The sequence below is a fragment of the Pelophylax lessonae genome (genome assembly GCF_965119305.1).
Source record: "Pelophylax lessonae genome assembly, chromosome: 4".
Taxonomy (NCBI): Eukaryota; Metazoa; Chordata; class Amphibia; order Anura; family Ranidae; genus Pelophylax; species Pelophylax lessonae.
In genome coordinates this window covers 93,916,318-93,937,200 of record NC_138771.1, presented here as the reverse complement: position 1 = coordinate 93,937,200, position 20,883 = coordinate 93,916,318, and the positions used below count along the sequence as shown (strand labels likewise).

Sequence of the window (20,883 nt, the reverse complement as noted above, 5' to 3'; positions counted from 1 at the left end):
AATCTCCTCTTCTCAAGAGAGAATAAATTCAGTTCCTCTAATCTTTTCTCATAGCTGAGCTTCTCCATGCCTCTTATCAGTTTGGTTGCCCTTCTCTGCACTATCTCCAGTTCCCTGATATCCTTTTTGGTAACTGGTGCCCAAAACTGAACTGCATATTCCAGATGAGGTCTGACTAATGATTTGTACAGGGGCAAAATTATATCTCTCTCTCTGGAGCCCATGCCTCCCTTAATACAACCAAGGACTTAGCTCACTTTGGAAACTGCAGCTTGGGATTGCATGCTATTATTAAGCTTATGATCTACCAGAACACCCAGATCCTTCTCCACCAAGGATTCCCCCAGTTCTTCTTTCCCTAGTATGTATGATGCAGGCATATTCTTAGCCCCCAAGTGCATAACTTTACATTTATCAACATTAAACCTAATTTGCCACATCATGCCCAATATGAGAGAGAACACCAGATTTGACATAAACAAAGTAATGATTGATAAATATTATTTCTTTATTTTGGGTCCCAAAAACCTATGGACTACCTCCTTTTTAGATTGATCAGCATGTACAATCTTATCACCGATAGTAGGATTCCACCTGAACCTCTCCATGTGCATACTGTACATGCAATCTGTAAAAAGTGCCAATGGTATTTATTACAAGAAAAAAACACATGCAAAGACTTAAGTTTGACATGCATTTGAAACGCAGGAAAACAACACCTGTCTATGTGAGTCCTTAATAAGAGCTACAGCTTAAAGTAGTTGTAAAGACAAGTTTTTTTTTTTATCTTAATGCATTCTATGCTTTATAATAAAAAAATCTTCTGTGTGTAGCAGCCCCCCTAATACTTACCTGAGCCCTATCTCTATTCAGCGATGTCCACGAGTCCCTCGGCAGTCTGGGACTCTCCCCCCTGATTTCCTGAGACACAGCAGCAGAGACATTGGCTCCCACTGCTGTCAATCAAAGCCAGTGAGCCAATGAGGAGAGAGAGGGAGTGGGGCCGAACAGCAGTTCCGTTTCTGAATGGACACAGGGAGCTGCAGCTCGGCTCGGGTGCTCCCATAGCAAGCTGCTTCCTGTGGGGGCACTCAATAGGAGGGAGGGGGCAGGAGCAGAGAAGAGGGACCTGAGAAGAGGAGGACCCAGGCTGCTCTGTGCGAAACCAACTGCACAGAGGTAAGTACAGCGTTATTCAAAAAAAAAAACACGAGACTTTACAATCACTTTAATTGTTATGTATACTAGTAAATGTGAGTCCATTTATAAATGGGGAAGTTGTCCATCCCACTGTTAGCATGAATGATGGGAAGCAGGGAGTGTTTGTTGGGGCAGGAGAAAGACCAAAGACTCACTGGAGGAGCATGCTGCATTCAGCTAAATTCAGGACTAGAGGCAGGATCTCCCCATGAGAAACCTATTCTGCTTTATTACTATAAATAATTGTACTCCTGCTATGTGATTTACATTGGAAATGGGATTGGCTAGGCTCTCATATTGTCATCCACAACGTTTCCCTTTAAATTATGACTCAATTATAATTAAAATAAATGTGTGCCAAATTTAGGATAACAGTTGTCTTACAATATGGGAATTACAATATATGATTTGTAGTTCTTTATTTTTTTTTTAAATGTTGTTAAGCATTCTCCTTTTTCTCAATCTGTCCTTTTTATTAGGAAAAGCAAAATGTATATGAAACTGAATCCCAGTGCCTCGAGATGGCCAACTACTGCTCAGTGCGCTTCTGCAAATACACAGAACGGCTGCTGCTGGTGATTTGTTCCACATCTTGGAAGGTGATGATCAGCTTGTTACACCCCATGTGTCCTCTGTCTCTCTGGCAGTAAGAGCCGCCTCTGTAATAAATAAGTGTTTTTGTTGATGTTAGATTGATATCCAGATTTCTTCTCACTTTATGGAGATGTTAAACTGGCAAATTGTCACTTCAGATCTTCTGAAAAATTGAAATTACATGGCTGATATAAGAAATATTTTATTTTCACACACTCGGAGGTTAGCGCAGTGGCTGCCCTCTAAATAAAAATCAGTTTTTCATTATTTGAAGATGTGGCTAGATAACAATCTTTTGACAGCATTTTTTTCTAGACTATATGAAAAGCTTTTTTCTAAAACATAAATGCTGTATATTCTGGGAAGGGGCAGCTTTTTGGATAATAAACTGCATTTTATTAAAAAGTTAATCTGTAATAAAATCTGATTACAATATCAACTAATTAATACATATTATGTGGAATATTTCAGTTATCATTTTCATAACTAAATATAAAACAGTATATTAACCTCCCTGGCGGTATGATTATTTCAGATTTTAGGTGCTGAAAGCGGTACCATTATTTTGCATGTAATTCTTAAGGACGAGCAGCCCAAACTAACTATTTACGTATGATTTTTTCTTACTGTGCGTTCTTCTTTATAACATCTCGGGTATAATAAATTTTGAAACACAAAATTAATAACTTATAATAAAACAAATAACTATAAATAAGTTAAAGTATATATATATATATATATATATATATATATATATATATATATATATATATATATATATACATATATATATATATGTATTAAGTATAGTAAGACTGCAGGCAAGGGCACTGGGGGGGGCAAACTAAGGTCAATTTATTTTAATTAGTAATGTAATGCAACAGGATTACAATATATCAGTGTGTTTTTTTTTTTTTTTTTTTTAATTTGCCACCGGTTCCACCCCCCTGCGACGCGACCCTCGCAGGGAACGGAAGCCGGGGCACACAGCATCAGGCGGAAGATCCAGCTGCTGTACACTGCCGGAATACATCGCGGGATCCTGGGGACAAGCGATTTCTCCCTGGCGTACCCCAAGTGTGGCTCAGGGTTACCGCTAATGGCACTGAAATTCCACCCCAAGCCACACTTGGGAATACTGCCGGGGAGGTTAAGGGAGTCATATTCTGCTACAGGCATAAAACCCTCTCTTTACCCCTCCAGCACCAGATGCAGGCTCCCAATGGTCCTGAAGCACACTATGTGCAACAACCCAATCTTCAAGAAAAAAAGGGAAGATGTAATTTACTGTTAAAAAGCCAATATTCAGGTTTATTAAAAAAAAATAAATGTTGCACAGACTTGCCACCTGGCGGTTTTAACAGTAACGAGTTTCACTCCAACATGGCACATATTTGTACAAATACTACTCCATGTAGGAGTGAAAAGTGTTAGGCTAGTAAAGCCAGGGGGATGAGTCTGTGTATCAGTCTTTTCAACAAACTTGAATACTGGTTTTTGAACAGTAAGCGACTTCCTCCCTTTTTTTTGAAGATTGGAGCTTTGCATTATGAAACACTGATTATTTTATCCCCTTGGCTCCAAGTGTACTGAAATATGCAGCCCAACAGGCCTGGGCTTTTTTCCGTAGGGCCGCATATTTGCGTATCTATCTTGCCATGCAGCGTGCTTCAAGCACAGAGACTAGGGTCTCACTGAGAGCGAGAGATTAGTACAGGATCGGAGCCGGAACTCCCGATTCTGGGTCACCTGATCGCTGTGATAGCCTCTGATTGGCTATCATAGTGATCACTGATCCATCACCATGAAGTTGCCCCTAAGTTTTCTCTCTCTGAAAGGAGGAGAAAGATGCATTGTAATCTCTTTCTCTCCTTGTAGAGAACAAAAAAAAAAAAACAATTCTGTGTAAAAAAAGGAAGGTTATACTAGTAGCAAGAAATATACTATTTTTGTTTACTATTTTGGGCCAGTTTTTCTTTGTTAATAAAAATCAGGAGATACTCATTACCAGTTACAACCAAATGAAAGCCCAGTTTGTCCTAAAAAAAATGTGGTATAATCCATCTGTAGTTGTAATGATATGTACAGTTTTACTAATACATGTCAAAGTTGCAAAATTGTGTTTAGGCATTAACATTTGTTTTACCCTTAGACGCGAAGGGGGTAAAGAGGAACTATAGAGGTCATTCACAATTGTTCAGTCCAATGTGGGGCATTAACACATGTTGCATACACCATTTTTTCTGAAGCAGAGCACCACAAGATAATGCATTACTGTGCATTCAGGTGCGCTGCCAAGCAGGTGCGTTGGAGGTGTGATTCAAACTGAAGCCGGCCTTAATGCTTCTTTATATACATATGAAAGGGATCAGCTAAGGAAAAGTATTTATTATGATCGTTGTGTTTCCATGTATACCTTGAAGTTACTGATAAACATGGGGGTAAAATTAGTGGGATCTGCCTGATATATAGCTAAATCTTTCTAATGATGTGGAACATTTACACTCTTGGAGAACATATAATCTATGCCTAGGCTTTAGGTGATATCAGTGAGCTTAGAAGCTGCACGCTTTGAATAATGGAAAACAACAGGCACTTTTTTACTCAATATATAAAGCATTAAGGAAATAACAACATGTTCCATCCCATATGAAATGTGTATTGTGATATGTTCCCCTTAAATATTTAACCTACGTAATTTGCAGTGGTAACTGTCAAAATTTACTTTTAGAAATTGTCTATTTAAAAAAAAAAAAAACTACACACTTAAGAAAAACAGAAGCTGGCTTTTGATTGGCCAATGCTTACCAATCAGAAGCTGGAATTGTGCCTGTTGCATCCTCCACCTGAGAGACAAACTAAGTTACACATGGAAAATGGTTTTGCTCTGACAACCAACCACCCACCCAAGATGTTTGGTGACTTTTACAGTTCACCAATTTAGCAGGGGTAAACTGGGTTGATTAGTGAGAGGCTTATTGGGATACTGTGAAGTGTTAGGGTTCTTTCACATGGGCTTTTTGCCCGGCGGACTCTGTTTTGCTCAGCGGGGGATCGATCCATCGTCTCCGCTCTCTGTGCTGAGACAGACCTGTCAGATCCCCACTCTCCTCTATAGGAGATCGGATGAAAACGGGCTGCCTGTCCATTTTCATCTGATCCTATCCTATCCGATCCTCCATATGGATGGAAAACAGGGTTTCCATCCATCCAGATTTCATAGACAGGATTGGATCAGAAAGCAGCAGGTGTCAGTGGAGATGTCACCGCTGACATCTGCAGCTCCATAGGGGTGCATGGAGCATCTGATCAGGTCGGCCTGAAAAACCATTTGATCAAGGCTGACCTGGAAAGCCTGTGAAAGGGGCCTTGGAGAGGTAAGAAGTAGAAACTCACCCTGCCTAATATTATGTTGTATACACCCTTAAGGGCTAATTCCACCTTTTGGGCCATATTTCGTGTTACCCATATTTAGGCTGTTACATGAAATATGGTAACATTTACCAGACCCCCAAATCACCCCCATTTACCTGAATTGCAGGATACTTTTCTCACTGGTCTCTGTCCAGTATTGATTTTGTAGCTATTTTGTATAGTTCTGTCTGCACAGCTGTGTCATACAGTCACAGAATTCTGTACCGAAGCAGAGGAACTCTTAGTTCTCAATGAGGCACAAGTGCAGGGGGCAAAGAAACAAATCACCTCTCAAAGTGCTGACAGCTGGGCCAGTAGGATTCCCAAGTAAACTGTAGTAGTCCTGCAAGACTGGGTGCTCACCAAGGTCTGCAACCTAAGAAGTCCATATGCATGTAGAAAGAAAGTGGCACTTCCAGTCTCAGGAAAGTAGAAGTTTGAGTTTTATTTCTTCAAATCAAAAAGTCCAACATCGACATGTGCAAGACAAACAGGAAAGCAGCAAACGCGTTTCACACCATGTGCTTATTCATTGCTGGGGGGCCACAGTACTTGTAGACCATTGTTTACTTCCTCCAGCCACAAAAGTGAAGGCCTGTTTGCTGTCTATACATATTTGCCATTTACCAATCCTTTTAATCTTGATGGCTGCTCAAGTGCACTCTATATTCACAAGCCATGCTGATACTTAAGCTGGCCATAGATGGATCAAATCTTGGCCGGTTCAGCAGGGACCAGCTGAGATGTGATCCATGTATGGACAGGCTGATTGTACCCAAGTCGATTCATCGATGGACTTGGGTAAGACCAGCCTGTCTCACTTTTTACATGTGATTACTGCTGGCAGCTTTAGCAGCTAGCAGTAATAATGTTCTGCTGGCCAGGAGGGCTCCTCACGTGCAGAACACAATAGCTCAGCAGGAGAGATTCCCCCATTAACACTGATTGTGTTGATGCAGGAATCAAGTGATTTTCTTTCCTTCCAACTGTGGTGGAAGGAAAGAAAATCAAATCATCTATGGCCTGCCCTAAGACCCGTACACACGATACAAAAAATTTTGAAGCAATCGTACGATAATCTGATCATACAGTACAGAGTACAGAGCTTTCAATATCCAATTCGACAAGCACGAAAATTTTTCTTGTACGATACCAGAACTTATAATGTTCATTTAAACAGTACAGTTGTCGTTCGAAAATACAATTACAGCACATTACATCACTTCCAAATTTTTATTCTGTCGTACGAGAATTTTTCTAACTTTCGTAACCTCTTCATTTTCGATATGAGACTAGCATGCAAAAAAAAATAAAAATGATGATCATTCGCCCAATAATCTCATTGTGTGTGCAGGGCTGTAGGTTACTGCTTGCAATTGATCAGCTAAGTATCAACAAACATTCAAAAATGCAGCAGGTGCATGTCATCACACTCAGGAATCTTTTGGTGTATTGAAAAATACCTCTAATTAAAAGAATATTATTCTATAAAAAAAGAAACAATCCTTTTACTGTTTATGTGCGCTGTTTAGTGAGTTGGATGAAAATACCATGGTGGGCTCAGAAACTCAACAATCAATTATTGCGCCATAGCTTGTCTCTGTATTTGGTATTACTAACCACATAATACCAGGTTCAGCAGAAAGTGTTAATAATATTACTTTACATATTTGCAGTATATATGTGAGCAAGATATAGTCAATTGATATCAGGCAGTATGAAGTGATATGGGGTTATATGTGTTTTACACATATGATCTCCTAAATTATAAAATTAAAAAATGATGTAGCACCCTCCTAGGTAGGTGCTAGGAAAAAGTATAGTTTGCTCTGCCTGCTTCACAAGGCATCCTGATCAGTAGTTAGGCCTGTTGCGTGTGTCCATGTGTGATTCATTTGGTCTGAGGGAGTGTCCCCACTGTATCTAATAGGGGAACCTGTTGGACAATGGACAAAACCCAGCCATTGACACACAGGCTTTTATGACTATCCCAGTGGGTAGGCACACCAGTGGTGCATCCTGGGATAGGTTATAAAAGCCAGGGGCACATGTGACAGGGTGTCTTTGGGCGAGAAGCCAGGTCCCAGGAGGAGGGTGCCTGCTGTCTCTCCTCCTGCTGCTGGGGAAGGAGGTCACAGGTAGTCGGTCTTGTGGACCAGAGGTGTGGTGCTGGGCCTGGAGGTCCAGTGGATGCTGACCAGGGAGTTGGAGGCAGAGCGACCCAGGGAAAGGCAGTGTCCGTGAGTACCGGGAAGTTTGCCCGGGGTGGTCTGCCCAGGACGGGGACCGCTCCATTAGAGTGTCAGTGGACAGAAGGTCAGCACAGCGCACGCAGTTAGTGAGAAGGGGGTGCCAAGTTAGACCCTGAAGAGTAATCTAAGTGAGAGTACATATTCTTTATCTTCACTTCTGTGTCAAGGTGAAGCAGCGGCATTCTACAGTCAATTGTCCTCAGGAATTGTGAATAGTTCAAGTTGGAGTATCTCACTCATCCCTTCTCCCATCCCAGTTCCAAATAAAACACAAAAAAAAAAATCCCCTGGATTGTTCATTGTCTGAGCCAAGAACTTTTAATGTCTTGTATCTGCTGTAAGTTGCTAATGATAACCCAGGGGAACCCAAGAATTGCAATTCTCAGCAGCTCCCTAGGGGGCAGTGCTACATAATAATAAAAAAAAAATTCTCACTACTTAAGCCATCCATAGGCGTATCGAAATTGATTGACCTGCTGAACCGGCTGAATTTTGCTCCACGTAGGGGCAGGCTAGTTGTACTGAAGCAGTGGCGTACCAATGGGGGGGGCGGGGGGGCGGCCCGCCCCGGGTGCCACTCACTGGGGGGTGTCAGCCGGTGTGTTCAGACAGATCCCGCAGTGTGAAGGCAGCTGCAGTGGCAGCTCCTTCAGTCCGTGCGGAGCCGCGGGGGGAATAAGGGGGCGGAGCCGCGGCGGGAATAAGGGGGCGGAGCCTCGGCGGGAAGAAGGGGCGGAGCCTTGACGGGAAGAAGGTGAGTGCCCATTGCAATTTGCAAAAGTGTGTGCTGGATAGGAGGGGGATGGGGCTGCTGCATATAGAGGAATTCATCTTTCTCTATTCTTCCTGCAGCTTCCTGCTGAATAACTGATTCTCCTCCTCTCCCTCCTGCAGGAAGAATAGGGAAAGATCAATTCATCTATATGCAGCTGCCCCATCCCCCTCCTATACAACTTCTTTTGCTGGCCCCCCAAAGTTCTTAACCTCCTCCAGTGCTCCTAATCCCTCCCTCAGTGCTTTTAGCCCCACCCCCAGTGCACTAGACCCCCCCTGTTCTTTAGCCCCCCCCCCAATGCTCTTCAGCTCCCCACAGTGCTTTCTCCCTCCCCCCAAGTGCTCCCTGCCCCCCCCCCCAGTGCTCTCCACCCCCCTGGTTTTCCCTGCCCGTCCCCAAGTGCTCCCTGTCCCCCACCCAGTGCTCCCTGTCCCCCCCTGTGCTCTCCACCCCCTGGTTTTCCCTGCCCGTCCCCAAGTGCTCCCTGTCCCCACCCAGTGCTCCCTGTCCCCCCTGTGCTCTCCACCCCCCTGGTTTTCCCTGCCCGCCCCCCAAGTGCTCCCTGCCCCCCCCCCAGTGCTCTCCACCCCCCTGGTTTTCCCTGCCCATCCCCAAGTGCTCCCTGTCCCCCACCCAGTGCTCCCTGTCCCCCCCTGTGCTCTCCACCCCCTGGTTTTCCCTGCCCGTCCCCAAGTGCTCCCTGTCCCCACCCAGTGCTCCCTGTCCCCCCCTGTGCTCTCCACCCCCCTGGTTTTCCCTGCCCGCCCCCCAAGTGCTCCCTGCCCCCTCCCAGTGCTCTCCAACCCCCTGATTTTCCCTGCCCACCCCCCAAGTTCTCCCTGTCCCCCCCAGTGCTCTCCACCCCCCTGGTTTTCCCTGCCCGCCCCCCAAGTGCTCCCTGTCCCCCCCAGTGCTCTCCACCCCCCTGGTTTTCCCTGCCCGCCCCCCAAGTGCTCCCTGCCCCCCCCCCCCAGTGCTCTCCACCCCCCTGGTTTTCCCTGCCCGCCCCCCAAGTGCTCCCTGTCCCCCCCAGTGCTCTCCAACCCCCTGATTTTCCCTGCCCACCCCCCAAGTTCTCCCTGTCCCCCCCAGTGCTCTCCACCCCCCTGGTTTTCCCTGCCCGCCCCCCAAGTGCTCCCTGTCCCCCCCAGTGCTCTCCAACCCCCTGATTTTCCCTGCCCACCCCCCAAGTTCTCCCTGTCCCCCCCAGTGCTCTCCACACCCCTGATTTTCCCTGCCCCCCCCAGTGCTCTCCACCCCCCTGGTTTTCCCTGCCCGTCCCCAAGTGCTCCCTGTCCCCCACCCAGTGCTCCCTGTCCCCCCTGTGCTCTCCACCCCCCTGGTTTTCCCTGCCCGCCCCCCAAGTGCTCCCTGCCCCCCCCCCAGTGCTCTCCACCCCCCTGGTTTTCCCTGCCCATCCCCAAGTGCTCCCTGTCCCCCACCCAGTGCTCCCTGTCCCCCCCTGTGCTCTCCACCCCCTGGTTTTCCCTGCCCGTCCCCAAGTGCTCCCTGTCCCCACCCAGTGCTCCCTGTCCCCCCCTGTGCTCTCCACCCCCCTGGTTTTCCCTGCCCGCCCCCCAAGTGCTCCCTGCCCCCCCCCCAGTGCTCTCCAACCCCCTGATTTTCCCTGCCCACCCCCCAAGTTCTCCCTGTCCCCCCCAGTGCTCTCCACCCCCCTGGTTTTCCCTGCCCGCCCCCCAAGTGCTCCCTGTCCCCCCCAGTGCTCTCCACCCCCCTGGTTTTCCCTGCCCGCCCCCCAAGTGCTCCCTGCCCCCCCCCCCCAGTGCTCTCCACCCCCCTGGTTTTCCCTGCCCGCCCCCCAAGTGCTCCCTGTCCCCCCCAGTGCTCTCCAACCCCCTGATTTTCCCTGCCCACCCCCCAAGTTCTCCCTGTCCCCCCCAGTGCTCTCCACCCCCCTGGTTTTCCCTGCCCGCCCCCCAAGTGCTCCCTGTCCCCCCCAGTGCTCTCCAACCCCCTGATTTTCCCTGCCCACCCCCCAAGTTCTCCCTGTCCCCCCCAGTGCTCTCCACACCCCTGATTTTCCCTGCCCCCCCCCAGTGCTCTCCACCCCCCTGGTTTTCCCTGCCCGTCCCCAAGTGCTCCCTGTCCTCCACCCAGTGCTCCCTGTCCCCCCCTGTGCTCTCCACCCCCCTGGTTTTCCCTGCCCGCCCCCCAAGTGCTCCCTGCCCCCCCCCCCAGTGCTCTCCACCCCCCTGGTTTTCCCTGCCCGCCCCCCAAGTGCTCCCTGTCCCCCCAGTGCTCTCCAACCCCCTGATTTTCCCTGCCCACCCCCAAGTTCTCCCTGTCCCCCCCAGTGCTCTCCACCCCCCTGGTTTTCCCTGCCCGCCCCCAAGTGCTCCCTGTCCCCCCCAGTGCTCTCCACCCCCGGTTTTCCCTGCCCGCCCCCCAAGTGCTCCCTGCCCCCCCCCCCAGTGCTCTCCACCCCCCTGGTTTTCCCTGCCCACCCCCCAAGTGCTCCCTGTCCCCCCCAGTGCTCTCCAACCCCCTGATTTTCCCTGCCCACCCCCCAAGTTCTCCCTGTCCCCCCCAGTGCTCTCCACCCCCCTGGTTTTCCCTGCCCGCCCCCCAAGTGCTCCCTGTCCCCCCCAGTGCTCTCCAACCCCCTGATTTTCCCTGCCCACCCCCCAAGTTCTCCCTGTCCCCCCCAGTGCTCTCCACACCCCTGATTTTCCCTGCCCACCCCCCCCCCCAAGTGCTCCCTGTCCCCCCCAGTGCTCTCCACCCCCCCGATTTTCCTTGCCCACCCCCCTAAGTGCTCCCTGTCCCCCCCAGTGCTCTCCACCCCCCTGGTTTTCCCTGCTCGCCCCCCAAGTGCTCCCTGTCCCCCCCAGTGCAATCCACCCCTGCACCTTCCAACCCCCCTACAATGCTTTCCAAACCCCCTCTTAATTCTCTCCAGTCCCCCCCCCCCCACCGTGCCCTTCAGCTCCCCCAGTGCTTTCTGCTTCGTCTGTGCTCTCCGGCCCCCCTAGTGCTCTTCTATCTTCTATCATGTCTGGAGTCTCTGAGCATCTCCTGTATCATGTCTGGAGTCTCTGACCATCTCCTGTATCATGTCTGTAGTCTCTGACCATCTCCTGTATCATGCCATCAGTCTCTGACCATCTACTGTTTAATGTCCTCAGTCTCTGACCATCTACTGTATCATGTCTGTAGTCTCTGACCATCTACTGTATCATGTCCTCAGTCTCTGAGCATCTCCTGTATCATGTCTGCAGTCTCTGACCATCTCCTGTATCATGACCTCAGTCTCTAACCATCTACTTTATCATGTCTGCAGTCTCTGAGCATCTCCTGTATCCTGTCTGCAGCCTCTGACCATCGCTTGTATCATGATTGTAGTCTCTGACCATCTCCTGTATCATGTCTTCAATCTCTGATCATCTACTGTATCATGTCCTCAGTCTCTGACCATCTCCTGTATCATGTCTGTAGTCTCTGAATATCTCCTTTAGCAAGTCTACAATCTCTTACTCAAACTTAAACACATTGCTAATATTAGCTATCTATCTATGCTGAAGGTAGGACTGTGCAGGGGAGGCAGAGAGTGCAAAAGGGGGAACTGTGATTAGAGAGACGGAGGGCAGACTGCAAGGGGCACTGTGATGGGGGGCTGTGAAATTTGTGCAAAAAATATTCTTGAAAACATTACATTTTTTTGTGGGTGTTTTTACATTTTAAAGTTGGGGGGGGGGGGGGGGTGCCAGATATAGGATCCGCCCCGCGTGCCAAATGCTCTAGGTACGCCACTGTACTGAAGTCAATCTATCAATCAGCTTCAGCTCAACCAGCCTGTTGGTTTTTAGCCACCAGCAGTGATCATTGTATTCTGACGGTGGTAAAACTGTTAGAACACAATAGCTCCGCGGGAGGGATTCCCCCATCAACATCCCCCATCGACTGTGTTGATGGGGGAATCAAGTGATCTTCTTTCCTTCAATCCATGGCTGAAGGAAGGAAAATTGCATAATGTATGGCCAGCTTTAGTTTCATAGAAAATTTAAATTTAAAAGGAATACATGATTACTTTGCTTATGTGTTCTCTCCCTGCACTGTGCACATCCTGTAGACTTTTTGTATGAACTCAATAGAAGTGCTGCAGCATTGCATGAACAAAACCTCATTTAGGCTGGGTTCACACTAGTGCGAATAGGATTCTGATTTCGCCGCATCCAATTCACATGACAGGAGATTGTGACCGACTTTCAATGGAGTCGATTCACACATCTCTGGAGCAGCTGCAGAGTGTACAAGTGCACAGGGGTCTTGTACATCTTTGGCTCTGTTTCAGGTTTGGATCCAGCCAGAAATTTGGGCCTGATTTGTCCCTGAAACAGAGAACAGGGACACATCACACCCCTGCAGTCAGCCGCATCCATCTGCAGTGTGAACCCAGCCGCACACTTGTGGTTGGAGGATGGAAAAACACTCGTCTGAGTAGTGTTTTTACTGACTCGCAACCGCCCCCCCTCCCCCCCCCCCATAAGCTGCAAGGGCAGCAGACAGGGGTGTTCATATCCCGTGTCTGCAATGCTTTGTGTTGCAGCATGGTAAAAATTATACCCGCTGTCGCTCTTGGCAGGCAGTACCACCCATTGAACAGGATCCTTTCACCTGAATGGAGTTGCGCCACTGCCACACTGTGGGATGGTGGTGTGGGTTTCTAGGGGTTAAAACAGGTGGTGCCTCCTCAACACTTGCCAAATGCCCTCTATAGAGCGATTTAGCGTGGATCACTATTCAGAGGGCTAACACGTGTCTAAACTAACCATTCCTGTTTTGTCTATAGCAGACTGTGCAAGCATACTGCTGGCACAGCTGCTGTGGTCCACCTCAGGAGTGTACAGGAAGGGGTGACAAAGTTGCAGCTGAAGAATGTGTTGTCACCTTAGGAAAGGAAGTACCCATGGTTACATCTTGCTCGTAGGATCACAAGTAACAATTTAATTGAAAGCACTGCATACAAAATAGGATAAAACCTTTGCTTTAAATCCACTTTAACTTTTTTTTTTTTGTGGAACTTGCTTTTTCCAATTGTATTTTTTTTATAATGTCATTTTTGTTGTTTAGGTCTACGATTACTGTGACTTTTCCATGCTTTGTACTGATGTTTGCAAGGATAGTCAGAGATTTGCTGGAGGCGAGTTCCTGGCTGCTAACAGACTTATCATCTGGACACAGGATGGGCACAGCTACATCTACCAGCTGCTGAACAGGTGGGCCCACATAGGACTGGCATATGATAAGTTCAGGTACAAAGTAAGCTGTTTGTAAGTGCATTGTAGAAAATCCCTGCTTGTCACACTTGATCAAAACCCATAACAAAACCCTTTGACATTAGAACATTTGGCTTGAGTTTGGCACTAGTCCTCCGTCTTTATGTGAAGCAGCAGGAGATGAAGAAATAAGATTACCCAAGTAGAACTTGATTGGGCAGATGGTGCTATGATTCCCAGGAACAAAAAAGTAATGAATTACCATCTTAGCAACTTTTCTTTCAGTGCTAAGAATTTAACCCGGTCAATCACCTTTTGTTTGATGACACTTTAATGCCTTGTGTCGTTTTCTTTACGCAGTGGCCTTTCCAAAAGTTTATGTCCGGGAGAAGGAGGATTACTGAAAGAAACAATGACCCCTCACTTACTCTGCTCCACAAGTGTCATGGAAAAGGTACATTAATGACATCCTAATGGAAAATAGAATGCTTTGTCAGCATAGCCATCGTTCAAGCAGTTTGTTAATCCAGCTTCGGTAGTAAGAAACCTAAACCTAGGAACCACAGTCTAAACTATAAATTAAACATACCAATTTGACTATAAATTAAACATACCAATTTGTATTGTGTAGAGATAAACAACAAAGCACATTGTTATTATCAGAGTTGCTCCAACATAATGTAAAAATTGTTAGAACAGTTATAAACCCAAAACCAAAAATATCATGCATTGCAGCATGCCGATCATTAGACGTAATGGTTGCATTCGTTTTCTTTTTTTGGGCTTTTTTTTGTCTTCGTTTTTTCACCTGGTTATCTGGCCACTAAAAGGCCTCCTGTATTCGTGAGACATAGCTCTGGAGGAATTAGCACAGGAGGCACAGCAGGCAGCAGCATTGTCTGGGGAGGAGGGAGGTATTAGGTGTATTAGCAGATTTAGAACTACTAACAAATTAAAGCCAAACTCTGACTCACACTTTATAATCAGTTACAGGTAATTTTTGTTTATCTTTCCTTTTGGGATAAGAGCCGGTTCACATTGCATCGACCCGACTTGCCGGGGCGACCTGTGAGGTCGCGGTGCGCAGCTCGCACCGCGACCTCGGAGCGGCCGGCACGGACTTCATATCATTGAAGTCAATGCAGGTCGCTCCAGGTCGCCCCAAAGAAGCTCAGGACCCTTTTTCTAAGTCGGAGCGACTTGTGTCGCTCCTATTAGAACGGGTCCTGTGCTAATCTATGGCAAGCGACCCACGGCGACTTGTCAGGCGACCAGGTCGCCTGACAAGTCGCCCCAGTGTGAACCGGCTCTAAAGGTTTTACATGAATAAATATAATCGGATTTTAATCACCCCCTGTCAGTGTTAAGTGGTTTGTCTCATCAATGTAAGCTACAATATAATAAATGTTGGTTTTTGGTTTTAAAGTGCTTTTAAAGGCTGAAGGTTTTTTTTTAAATGCCTTCTATACATGAAGGTAATAAATGCAAAAGGTAATCTGCTCTTAGATAAAGATATGATAGCAGCCGGCACCAATGGCTGATTACACACCACAAAAACAAATGTATAAAAGAGGGTGCAGCGCTAATAAACCATTAAAAATGAGCCTCTAAATTCATAAAGGTCCAAGAATATAAATAAATAGTGTAGAATCCCCACACCAGGTTCAGTGAAAATGTGAAAATTAATGTATATGCCCGCAGAAGGTTTTTTTTTTTTTACCTGCTTCATACATATGTATAAAAGAGGCTGCAGTGCTAATAAACCATTAAAAATGAGTCTCAAAATTTAAAAAGACCCAAGTATAGAAATAAATAGCGTAGAATCCCCACACTCGTCAAGCGTGCATTTACATCCATTTTTAGAAGCTGGTGTGGGGATTCTACGCTATTTATTTCTATACTTGGGTCTTTTTGAATTTTGAGACTCATTTTTAATGGTTTATTAGCACTGCATCCTCTTTTATACATATGCATGAAGCAGGTAAAAAAACCTTCTGTGTGCAGCAACCCCCCACCACACCCTCTAATACTCACCCGAGCCCCCTCCAGCGATGTGCACAGAAGCCTCGGCTGTGCCGGTTCTCTCTCTCTCCGCATTGGCTGAGACAGCAGCCAGTCACAGTCAGTGAGCTAATAAGTAGAGAGCGGGGACAGGGCCAAGTCATGGCTCTATGTATATTATGGATGCAAAAAGCGTGGCATGGGAGTGAGCACACACCAGTGCCCCCATAGCAAAGCAGTTTGCTATTGGGGGCACTGGTGAAGGTAGAGGAGTCAGGAACATGATCAGGGGACCCAAGAAGGAGAGGATCAGGGCTGCTTTGTGCAAAACCAGATAAATAAATTTTTACACTACATAGGGCATGGTCATATTGTCCACATTTTCAGATGTTTTCTGTTTTCCTACAGTTTGTTGCTTTCTCTATAGTACTGTATATAACGTAAAAGATATGCTAATATTTTCCCTTTGAGATGAATAAAGTATTCTGAATCTGAATGTGAAATTTATTCCTATGAACGTTCTGTGAACCTTCACCGTGTTCCAGTGATCTTCATTCTGCAACCCTGCCCATCTCTGCACAGCCTTTCCAGTGGAAATGCTCCCAACAGATCCGACTTGCATGCACGTTGGTGCCCCATCCATTCTATGGGGTAAGCCATATTCCAGCCTCCTTGTGGAATAAGTCTCATCCTTAGGAATGAAGACAGTGAGAGTCATTGGAACAGGAAAGAACGTGACTATTGAACATAGCAGGCTACATTTGGGATTGGGGGGCACTTAATTAAAAGAAAGATTCACTAAAAACATAATTTGCATAGCAGCACACATTCCTTCTGCTGATTGGACAGCTCTATCTCTGTCTTAACCAAGAATATGTCAGACCTCTGCAGAGTGACCACTGCTTCCATTGAAATAGTAGCAGTTTTTCTCAGTGGCTGAATGCTGAGGAACAAAAGTTTGGACTGGCTCTGGGGAATGATTTACTTACTAAAAGCGGTAAGATGTTTACAATTAAGCCTTCTGAACAGTATTCGTTGTGTCTTCCACTTCAATTAGGATTTAAAGTGACTGTAAACCCTTACATATACCCACTGAAGGGACAAGCCCACACAGAGAGGAGACAAATCCCCCTACATAGGTTGTACCTGATTATCTGCAGCTTCTCCTTTATACAGCTTGTGTGAGCTTTCAGAAAGCAGGAGGCAATGAGCCTACAGAGGCTAGTGGGAAGAGCTCTGAGAGGAAGGAAGAGAGACACCTCCCTCCTCTGCCACCTATTTATCTCTGGTGTCAGAAAAACTTGATTAGATAGCAAATGAATGAGGGAGCAGACAGAAATGACACTTAGTGCTCTAGATTGAGACAAGTATACACTGTAGAGGGATATGCTTTGTTCATATTTCATGTCAGAGGTTTACAACCCCTATAAGGGTTAGGGTGAGGTCAGTGGTAAGGTTAAAAGAGAGGTATGGTCAAAGCTATTTGGCCATACTTCTCCTTTGGGTCACAGATGTTATTTCTGAATTCCTATGACCCAGATTCAGCCGACAGCGAGCTAAAGCTCACTGTTGGCTGATGTCACAGAGCTGGTCTATGCTCTGGAAGGATCCTTACTTTAAGGTTTGGATCCACCCAGATGCCTGACCAGCAGCTGGCTCGGCCTCTCAGTGCACCGCTGAGGGACTGAGGCAGTTGCTCCTGCCCCTCCACAGAAGGGGAAGAGCAGAGAGTGGTGACTTACAGTCACCGCTCTCTGCTTAGTGAAGACTGAGAACTAAGTTAACAGCGGTCATGTGATTGCTCAGTTTTTGGAGCAGGTGGGGGACAGCTGCTGCATTAAATCGATGCTGCAGCCATATACTGTAGGTGGATATGTATGTTTGTTATTTTGATTTCCCACACTTCTCCTTTGGGTTTATGAGTGTGTATATGTTCGCTATTAGGTTTAGGAGTTAGGTTTATTTTAGGAATAATAGTTTGCTGCTGAACTAGCTTAAATTTTTGGCGGAGATTTTGGTAAGTATCTGTAAATCCAAAAAATATATTTTTGTGTTTGATAACCCAGTTTTCAGGTGCTTATTATTTGTAAATGTTACTGGCATCAAAAGTTCCTTTATCCAATCCTCTGATTGTCTGATTTACAACAATTGCCAAAAAATAACATACTGTACCTATAGTAATGCAAAAGTCCATACAATCTGTTCTGATATTTTCCTGCAGAGCTTTATATGTACAATGGCTTTCATGAACCAAAGGAAAGAGCCGTTTTATAAGATACTTTATTCTGGCAATTCATCTGGCAGACTTAATTTCTGGCATATCCCTGATGTCCCAGTGTCACAATATGACGGTTCCCCAGTAGGTAAGTCAATATTCTTATTCTTTAATAACATATAGTTGATTAAAGTACATTAAATAAGTTCAGTAGCAGAAATCAAGCACATACATGCATGTCCATTTGCACTGGATCTTCTAAATTGATCTTCTGATTTTAATAAAAAAAAACTATCCTTAACAAATTGATGTTTGGTGTGCACAGAGCCTAGAGCACCATAAAACTCTATTCAAAACCAAATAACTTCTGAGACAGCATAGTTGATGTTTTTAGCTCTAGAAGCAGTGACAACCCGTCCATGGAACTAAAGTGTGTTTTACTTTTACCACTATAGGTAAAACACTTAGTTAATTAACATGTTCTACTTTGTAGTTTGTTAATACCATGTACTCTTTTTATTGTATGAGACTGTAATAGCATTTTTTTTAATAAATATAAAAAATAAATATAAAAAAACTTACAGGAGATTCATTCTGATATTCTCAAACTTTCTTCACAGTTGTTTCACGAAAGAAAACTGACAGCCGTAATTTTGTTGACTTCCTTTGTCTAACGTAACCATTAACGGAACAGACAGTATGCTCTACATACTATCTTGTGAATAGGGATGGGCTGAACACCCCCCTGTTCGGTTCGCACCAGAACATCTCCAACAGGGGAAACGTTTTAACAAACATGCAAACTCTATTAAAGTCTATGAGACACGAACATGAAAAATCAAAAGTCCTAATTTTAAAAGGCTTATATGCAAGTTATTGCCATAAAAAGTGTATAGGGACCTGGGTACTTCCCTAGGAACATGTATCAATGCAATTTTTTTTTTTTTTAAAACAATCGTATTTAAAGGAGCAGTGATTTTAATGATGCTTAAAGTGAAACAAAATAAATGAAAAATTCCTTCAAATATCATGTCTGAGGACGGGTCCCCTTAGTCTGTCTGTAAAGTGGCACATCTGTACGATGTATAGAACGTGCTTCAGCAATGCTGACATTTCTAAAGGAAAAAATTTAATTTGAACTGCCTCAAAGCCTTAATCTATTGTCGGCTCCCAGCAATACAGATACGAAAAAAAAAAAGAAAGAAAAAAAGACCCCCTCAACCCCGGCAATGGCCGGCCCTTCTGGTGGGGTATGGATTTTAAGGGGAACCCCACATCAAAATGTTTTTAAAAATGGCGTAGGGTCCCCCCAAAATCCATACCAGACCCTTATCCGGGCATGCAGCCTGGCAAGTCAGAAAAGGAGAGGACAAGCGAGCAGCCCCCTTCCTCCTGGACCATATCACTCCACATGCCCTAAACATGGGTGGTGGATGCTTTGGGGCAGAGGGGCTCTGCCCACCCACCCCAAAGCACCTTGTCCCCATGTTGATGGGCACATGGACCTCTTTCCGACAACCCTGGGTTGTGGTTGATAGGGTCTGTGGGTGGGGGCCTTATCGGAATCTGGAAGCCCCCTTTATAGATTTGGGGGGGCCCTAGCCCTTTTTATCTTAATTCTGTCATGGGGTTCCTCTTAAAGGCCATACCAGACCCAAAGGGTCCCCCCAAGCTGTTTACCTCAATTTTTTTTTTTTACAATTGTTTTTTTTTAATTCAGCTCTCAGCAGGGAAGCCTTAACAACCTATTGACTGTGCACTCGGTGGGCGAACATCCCGTTAAGTGCAGAGAAAGTTCAGCTGTTAGGCGAGTACCTGAATGAACGATCTTCATGCCAAGCTTATGCTCGGTCCAAACCATTCACCCATCCATAAAGGTGCCTGAAGACTGTAACCCCTCACAGTTACTCTTGCTGGGCCCATTAAGGAGCCCTGCTGTTAAAAATTTGAAAAAAAAATTGAAATTACACGCACCTGTCAAACAGGTGCAGAAAAATTGGGCCTTGGGTGTTGGTGCACACTGTAACCCCTCACAGTTACTCTTGCTGGGAACAGGAACGGGCCCTGCTGTTAAAAATTAGAAAAAAAAATTGAAACGACATGCACCTGTCAAACAGGTGCAGAAAAATTGGGCCTTCAGTGTTGGTGAAGCTTGAACACTGTAACCCCTCACAGGAATGCACTTGTCAATCAGGTGCAGAAAAAATGGACTTTGGGTGTTGGTGGTGCCCTAAACCAAAAACATTGTTGGAAGCTAGCATAATCAAGATTCAGGAATAGCATTGGCACCATAGGCAGTGTTCAAGGGATCCTAGATCCCTAGCAAATTCAATCAGTTACATCAGCATTAGGGGCTTGATAGCTGCTGTTGATCCAGGATTGATTCATTTTGATAAATGGCAGCCTGTCAACAATGTCTTTGGACAGATCTTTTATCTGTCACAAAACCTTCAGCAGCACTGAATGTCCATTCGGAAAGCATGCTGGGTGCAGAACAGGCCAGTAACTCCATTGCATATTGAGCAAGTTCTGGCCAGTGGTCCATCCTCAAGACCCAGTGGATGCTCAGTTGGAGAGGTCTCCAAGTCTGCTCTTGCCCCTAGATAATCCTGCACCATATGATGCAGATTCTGCAGATGGTTGCTTAAACCTAACAGCCCTGGGTGCTGAGGACTAAAGAATTGTTCAAAGGAAACTTTTCCTTGTAACGTTGTTTAGGAAGGGTTGCCAACCAGTAATGATCCCTCTCCTTGATGTCACGAAACCTCGGGTCCTTTCGCAGGCTTTGCCGAGTCAGGGAGCCCATGCAGCATAAGTTTGAGGAGGCATGAAATTCCACCTCATCCTCTAAGGATGACATTGTCAGGAACTACTTCTCCCCAGTCATGTACAAATCCTGGGGTTTCTGGGGAATGAAAGTCCTCCCTTGAAGACTGCTGTATGTTATACTTTACAGCCATGCTGCCACAATCCTCCTCCTCCTCCTTCTCTTCCTCCTGTGTCTTTTGCAGCCCAGCAGGAATGGTATCTGCATAGAGGGGGCCTTGTACTGCCTCAAGTGCCCTGTCCATGATTTCACGAAGCGTGTGCTTCAGCAGGAAGACTAGAGGGATAGTGTCACTGATGCATGCATTGTTGCGGCTCACCATCTTTGTGGCCTCCTTAAATGGTGACAGGACAGTACAGGAATCCTTT

General features: G+C 46.0%; 1 protein-coding gene across 3 annotated transcripts in view; it reads left to right on the top strand.

Annotated features, from left to right (window-relative positions):
* WDR72 (WD repeat domain 72) overlaps positions 1-20,883 on the top strand; it is a 456,172-nt gene that overhangs the window by 132,987 nt on the left and 302,302 nt on the right. For all 3 annotated transcript variants that reach the window (XM_082255122.1, XM_082255123.1, XM_082255121.1), the window contains exons 7-10: positions 1,680-1,799; positions 13,327-13,472; positions 13,833-13,926; positions 17,695-17,836. In XM_082255122.1, coding sequence (XP_082111248.1) covers positions 1,680-1,799; positions 13,327-13,472; positions 13,833-13,926; positions 17,695-17,836 — 502 coding nt within the window. The remainder of the gene's footprint in view (positions 1-1,679; positions 1,800-13,326; positions 13,473-13,832; positions 13,927-17,694; positions 17,837-20,883) is intronic.